Genomic DNA, 7,178 nt, shown 5'->3' with positions numbered 1-7,178 from the left:
GATGGCAGTGGGAGTTTACAGTGGGAGTACGGATTCTCAGAAGGCTGCCCGATCTGCTGTCCCTTTTCCTGCATCTTTTCTTCACGAAAAAAGCGGGGATATGGGCCTGTTCCAGTGAAAGCAGGATATCCTTCTTGTCAGACTCGTTAAAGGAAAAAGTTTCTTCCAGTTAGCGGTGAGTAATAGCTGTTCTGATGTCCAGAAGTTATTTTCGATCATAAGAGACGGCAGCAGCAACATTATGTACACAATATGTTAAAGAATAAGTTACACAAAAAAAACTAACAAAATAGCACAATTGGTTGGGAGAATGTAAAATGTCAGCCATGTTCTTCGGCGCCATCTTGATATAATCAGGTGTGCTGGGTGGGTGCTGTGCATTATGCTGGGTGGCAAAGTGATGTGTAATTCCTAGTAGAATCCAGACAGAGTGGGGTTAGCCTACGTTTGGAGCAACCTGGCATTCGCCAGCAACCTGCATTCAGAATGATTGGCGGGTTGGGAAGAATAAGAGATGAGACTACCTAAAGCATCTAAACTGGAACAACCATTTCGGTGCCGGGTGCAATAAGTCCAAGTAAAATTAGTTTAGAAAATTGTATGTTGTTTATATTTGAGTAGCATAAGAAAAAATAATTAATCATAGATATTGAAATAAACAATTTAAAAAAATATTGAAATAAACTATTTTAAAATATCTACCTGCAATAGAGCATTCTGGGAAATATAATGATGGGTGTGGTTTTGGTTTAACCCTTGTTATTAACACCAACAGTGGGGTTATTTTACACCACTGAGTGTTAATTTAACACTTGCAGAGCTACAAATGTTAAACTGAAATATCAACACTAGGTAACACTGACCAATTTGCTGTAATTAAGTGTAAACGGACAAGATCAGGATGAAGGATGCATGTTCGAACCAGGTATAAACAGGGCTATTGAGATCATATTTTGGCAATGTTTACAGTAGAGAAACACAGAGTGTCTGACATTCTCTTTCAACAGATTGAGGCTGTCTAACAATATTATAATGTAGACGACCTTGGGAAATACTCAGTGACCGAAACCGGACTCTCGCTGCAGTAAAAACAATTAACCAATGGTTAACAAATCCAGTCAAATACTTTCTTTGTAAAAAAAACAACAAAGATGACATTCTTTGTTGTTACATTTGTGTTTTTGTCAAATACAGCAGGTACATCCATGAAATACGTCAGTTATATCAAAACATGTTTTTTTTTTTTTTTTTAATATACATAACCTAGACAGGTTCAGTACAAATATATAATTTATGTTCTATGAGATGGTCTGGCGCAGAGTGTTGTTGGTTCCTGCACATCTCGCGTGTGTGTGCAACATGAGAGATCAGGGGAGATTGTCTCAGACTGTCACAGCCGTGTCTCTCTCTCTGTGTTGTTGTAGTCTGTTGTGGAAGTCCGTAGAGATTGGTCCGAGTTGGAGGCTAGGACTTCCTCTTTCCTGAGTACCTCCAGTTCTGCTCCTCCGTTGGCCACTTGGTGGGCACTACGTTCCTCTCTCCGCAGGTGTCGTTTGAGCAGCACGAATCCCAGTATACACAGCAGGAAGGAAACTGTCCTCAGGCCCATAGTTAGACCCAGGTAAGCTATCCTGAGGAGAGAGAGACCAGGGGATACACACACTCAACGTCTTGACATTACACTGGTGATTCAAGTGGCAAGGCTACTGGGGTTGCCTTCAATATTGTCTTGAAAATCAATGTTCAGCATCTGATGTTATATCTGATGTATGCCCCTCCGACATTATCACTTTGAAGTAAGTGTGTGGTCTGTGTGCGTTTTTGTTGTGTATCAGGCTTGACCAGTAGTGTGTATGTGTGCATTACCTGTATGCTGTAGTGTTGTATATCCGACAGGCTCCTCTCCCTCCGCATCTCTTCTGGCCCCACTTCAGACACGTGGTGTCGATGATCGCCCCAAAGTAGATGGGCGCTGGGATGCCCGCTGTTATAACACAAGTACACACAAAATGATCTACCAGTAATATGGAGGTGGCTAATCTTGGTCATGGAAAAGGGCAATGTGTGCAGGATTGTGTTCCAACCCAGAGCTAACACACCTGATTCACAAGTAATCATTTTTCAAGGATTACCTTTGCAACAGAGTGGATTTTTAAGAGGATTTTGTTCAGGGTATTAATCCTAATAGAAGCTGATTAGTGGAGAAATGTGTGACTTGGAAACAAACTGGCTGCAGCTAGTTTTATATCAGGGTTGCTTAGCTGCGTTGGCTCTGAGACGGGTATGGCTTGATCAGACAGGAGTAGGAGGAAGTTGCCCCTAGACGCTGATCTAAGGATAGTTTTGTGCCCCCCACATGTTAACATTTTGGGTGGTAAACTGATCCTACATCTGTGATCTGACAGTATTGACTCACCAAGTGTACGTGTGGACAGAGTATGGAACCCCAGAGCCAAGGACTTCAGTTGAGGCTTGATACACCTGCAGGGAAGAACACCATCATCAACTTGAACTTTACCATAACTATGAAAACAGATAATAGATATAGATCTGAAGATATTATAAATGAAATGTTATGATATGAAAGTATCCACAATTTAGTTATGGTTCATTATTAAGTTTGCATACTCAAACCGCTTGAACTTCTTATGACTGGGGGGCAGTATTGAGTAGCTTGGATGAATAAGGTGCCCAAAGTAAACGGCCTGCTCCTCAGTCTCAGTTGCTAATATATCCATATTAGTATTGGATAGAATACACTCTAAAGTTTCTAAAACTGTTTGAATGATGTCTGTGAGTATAACATAACTCATATGGCAGGCAAAATCCTGAGGATAAATCAAAACCGGAAGTGAGAAATCTGAGCTTGGTATGTATTCACCACAGTTCCCATTGAAATCCCCTTGAGATATTAATGATGTTGCACTTCCTAGGGTTTCCACTAGATGTCAACCGTCTATAGAAATTTGAATGAGACTTCTACTGTGTTGTGGGACTGAATGAGAGCAGAATGTATCAGGTGTCTGGCAGTCAGCCATTTTCTGATCATGCGCATTCTTCATGGTATCCACTTGTGTTCCATTGCTCATCAAGACACAAAGGAATACTCCGGTTGGAACTTTATTGAAGCTATATGTTAAAAACATCCTAATGATTGATTCTGTACTTAGTTTGAAATGTTTCTTTGACCTGTAATATAACTTTTTGAAGTTTTTGTCCGATGTAACGCTGACCAGAATGAGCGTTTGGATATGTATACCAAACGCGCTAACAAAAGGAGGTATTTGGACATAAATAACAGACATTATCGAACAAAACAAACATTTATTGTGGACCTGGGATTCCTGGGAGTGCTTTCTGATGAAGATCATCAAAGGTAAGGGAATATTTATCATGTAATTTCTTGTTTATGTTGACGCCAACATGGCGGCTATTTTGACTATTGTTCTGAGCGCCGTCTCAGATTATTGCATGGTTTGCTTATTCCGTAAAGTTTTTGTTGAAATCAGACACATCGGTTGCATTAAGGAGAGGTATATCTATAATTCCATGTGTATATCATCTACATTTATGATGAGTATTTCTGTTGAATGATGTGGCTATGCAAAAATCACTGGATGTTTTTGGAACTAGTGAATGTAATGCGCCAATGTAAACTCATATTTTGATATAAATATGAACTTTATCAAACAAAACATACATGTATTGTGTAACATGAAGTCCTATGAGTGTCATCTGATGAAGATCATCAAAGGTTAGTGATTAATTGTATCTCTTTGTGCTTTTTGTGACTGCTATCTTTGGCTGGAAAAAAGTGCTGTGTTTATTGTGTCGTTTGGTGGTGACCTAACATAATAATTTGTGGTGCTTTTGCTGTAAAGCATATTTGACATTGGACACTGTGTTGGAATAAACAACAAGATTACCTTTAAAATGGTATACGATACATGTATGTTTGAGGAATTTTAAATTAGATTTGATGTTTTGAATTTGGCGCCCTGCACTTTCACTGGCTGTTGTAATATCATCCCGTTAACGGGATGTCAGCCCAAAGAGGTTTTAAAGGTCAATTCAAAAGACTAGTGTTGTTGACATAATGTAAATTGACTGAAGACGTTCTGACGAAGCCAGTGAGTACCAAAGAGTGAGTACTACTGATCTCTGTTGGTAGAGCAAGGCAGTACACTGTCAGAAATGTCTGCCCTTACTACATTAATTTGGCAAGTCAGTTAAGAACAAATTCTTATTCACAATGAAGACCTACCAAAAGGCAAAAGGCATCCTGCGAGGCCGAGGGCTGGGATAAAAAAATAAAAAAATACAAATATAGGACAAAACCCACAAAGAGAGACCTAAGACAACAACATAGCATGGCAGCAAGCATGGCAGCAACACATGAAAACACTGCATGGTAGCAACACAACATGACAATAACATGGTAGCAACACAACATGGCAGCATCACAACATGGTACAAACATTATTGGGCACAGACAACTGCACCTAGGTCAAGAAGGTAGAGGCAACAATACATCACGTGAAGCAGCCACAACTTTCAGTAAGAGTGTCCAGGATTGAGTCTTTGAATGAAGAGATGAAGATAAAACGGTCCAGTTTGAGTGTTTTTTGCAGCTCGTTCCAGTTTCTAGCTGCAGCGAACTGAAAAGAGGAGCAACCCAGGGATGTGTGTGCTTTGGGGACCTTTAACAGAATGTGACTGGCAAAACGGGTGTTGTATGTGGAGGATGAGGGCTGCAGTAAGTATCTCAGATAGGGGGGAGTGAGGCTATTCAGCTGTTCTCTCAAGACCCAGAGCAAAAACAGAAGCAGACCCATCTCAGACAACTAAGACTCTAAAAATATCAGAACAAAAGGAAATAGGCCACTGCCAGTAACTTCATTTGTCCCAGTAAGGGCAACACATTTCATCAGGGTCAGCTGATCGAGCTTTGGGCCGATCTGCTGGATTGTGGTTTGTGTGTGTGTGTGTGCGTGCATGTACATGCGTGTTTGTGTGTGCGCATTTGTGTACATGCTCAAAGCTGGCCAAGGCTAATCAAGGACTAGTTTTAGCCAGTAACAGTACCGCACCAAATCACATATTCTACTTTCCTGAAATACAGTAAAACCTCTATTGCTGACTTTCCTATAACCCCTATGAAGTATGCCGTGGGATAAAGATTTCAATTAAATGTACTTAAAGTGTACTGAATCTATGTTTCCTGCTATAACCCTGAATGGACACACAAGCAGAGAGTAGGAAGAACAATGAGCCGACTCATAAAAACTTCTCTCATTCCAGTCAGACCACGTAATTCAATCACCTGAAAGCATCATGTGACTGTCTCCTTACCCTCCATAAAGTCTGTTGCAACTATAGAGATAGATAGAAGACTCATCTTTGTATATGTGCCATTATAGTGTCTGTGACAGCATGTGCAGCGCCATAGTGCCCCTCAGTGGAGATGTCAAAATACCTATAAAACCTAGTGGTCAAACAGGGAAATGGTTCCAATCGTTTTTCCACCATTCATTTTTTCCCATAGGGGATTTTAGAAACACTTAAATAAGGGCTGTGTTTCGCTTACCCTGAGACGTTTTGATAACTGTGTAAATCTCTATCGGACAAGGTGACTTATCAATATATTTGCCTGTATTTACGTCCCAAAAAGGAAATGCTAATTAGCCGTTAATGGTGGGGAAGCAATTGGAACCAATTCCCTTAATGAACTTTAGGTTTTATGAATATTATGACTAGAATATTATGAAAGGCTATTTACATTTTCTTCTTCCCAATTGGCGGATCACTCCGGATGACCCGGTTGGACATGACTCCACCCAGTTGACTACATTAAAATGGTGGAAGCCCTCAATGACACTGCCCATGCTAATATGGCCTTTTGACCACTAGAGGCCTCTATGGTTGCAACACGGCTCTTTAAGGCCGGAATTCAATCTGATCGCGATTTGTCTGCTATGCAGCTTTTAAAGGCAATGGTTCCGCGTTATAGCGGAGACCGCGTTCATCATAAACACTGCATATGTCACCCCAATCAAAAATGACCTTGAAATGGAGCATAGCAGACAAAGCGCAGTTGAATCGAATCCCTGCCTAAGTCTGTTACACAGACTACATTCAACTTCTGGTCAGCCATTCTGTCACCCATTGTGAGCTAATTTCACTACAGTGAAATGTGAGAACTTTCTGGGTGAGATCATTCTGAACAAGGTGGTGCAAGTAAATGTAGTAGACTTTATGCAGGTTAGGTTCTCTCAGTAGCCATGGTTAACATAATTGTCATCATCCGATCACAAACTGATCGAGATTTTGTTTTGCGTCGACACATGGTAATATCTGTCTCTTATCTTCCCACTTCGTCCCTATTTTGACCAGATTCCCTGGTCCCTCCCTGTATGCAAATGAATCCAACCTCCCTTGGACCTCCCATTATGACACAAGCTGTATTAAATCGACAGGAAACAGCACACTTTTATAATCAATAGTTTTAGACTCTCATCATTACAGCCTACTTTTTTTATCCAACGATTCAAGTCTGGGCGTAATAGACTACTGTCCCGATAAACTCGACTTGTCCACAGATGGACAAATAACAAGTCAGAGAATCTCTCCCATCTCTAAAAACGTCACCACACAAATGAGCTGAGTATCTGGATGTGTGTACAAAATACAATTATTGCACAGTATAAATACAAATTATACTTAGGCCCTAATGCACACAGTAAAAACAGAAACAGGTTAAGTTACAGGGAATGCATTTCTGTAGCCTAAAATGTTTTCAAATATTAGAATTTGCGCTGGCATTGGACGTGGGAAGGGGAGAACCTCTTTTCTCTTATTCGGGACAATATCTCTTCATAAATACCTTTATTTCTATTTGCCATTTTAATCAGAGCTGGACCTCGGTATTGGACTGTGGCATATCTGTCAGTAGGCAGTTGGTTTCTAAAAACATGGTCTTAATTCAATTGGCTGGTGTGATTTTTTTTTTTTTAAACAACTGGGACAACTGTGACGTTGGCCAAATGTATACACTTTCGATTTGTTTACAAATGGGGCTTCTGATTGTTTCCCCTTTAAGGTACCTTGTTGAAGCCGGAGTCCCAGATTTCATTGTGCTGTCTTGCCAACTGCTATGACCATCCCTTCTTGTTTGTGTA

The 7,178-nt window shown here is 40.5% G+C and overlaps 1 protein-coding gene across 2 annotated transcripts in view; it reads right to left on the bottom strand.

Moving 5' to 3' along the window:
* Nucleotides 1-300: 300 nt before the first annotated feature.
* The window catches only part of LOC109910265 (solute carrier organic anion transporter family member 1C1), a 71,370-nt gene continuing 64,492 nt past the window's right edge, over nucleotides 301-7,178 (bottom strand). For both annotated transcript variants that reach the window (XM_020509400.2, XM_031798430.1), the window contains exons 13-15: nucleotides 2,417-2,481; nucleotides 1,867-1,984; nucleotides 301-1,631 (exon numbers count right to left, since the gene is read on the bottom strand). In XM_020509400.2, coding sequence (XP_020364989.1) covers nucleotides 1,391-1,631; nucleotides 1,867-1,984; nucleotides 2,417-2,481 — 424 coding nt within the window. In that variant the 3' untranslated portion in view covers nucleotides 301-1,390. The remainder of the gene's footprint in view (nucleotides 1,632-1,866; nucleotides 1,985-2,416; nucleotides 2,482-7,178) is intronic.

Source organism: Oncorhynchus kisutch, linkage group LG19 (genome assembly GCF_002021735.2).
Source record: "Oncorhynchus kisutch isolate 150728-3 linkage group LG19, Okis_V2, whole genome shotgun sequence".
NCBI classification, from domain to species: Eukaryota; Metazoa; Chordata; class Actinopteri; order Salmoniformes; family Salmonidae; genus Oncorhynchus; species Oncorhynchus kisutch.
The sequence above is the reverse complement of the archived record's forward strand: the minus strand, read 5'-3'. Positions and strand labels throughout refer to the sequence as shown.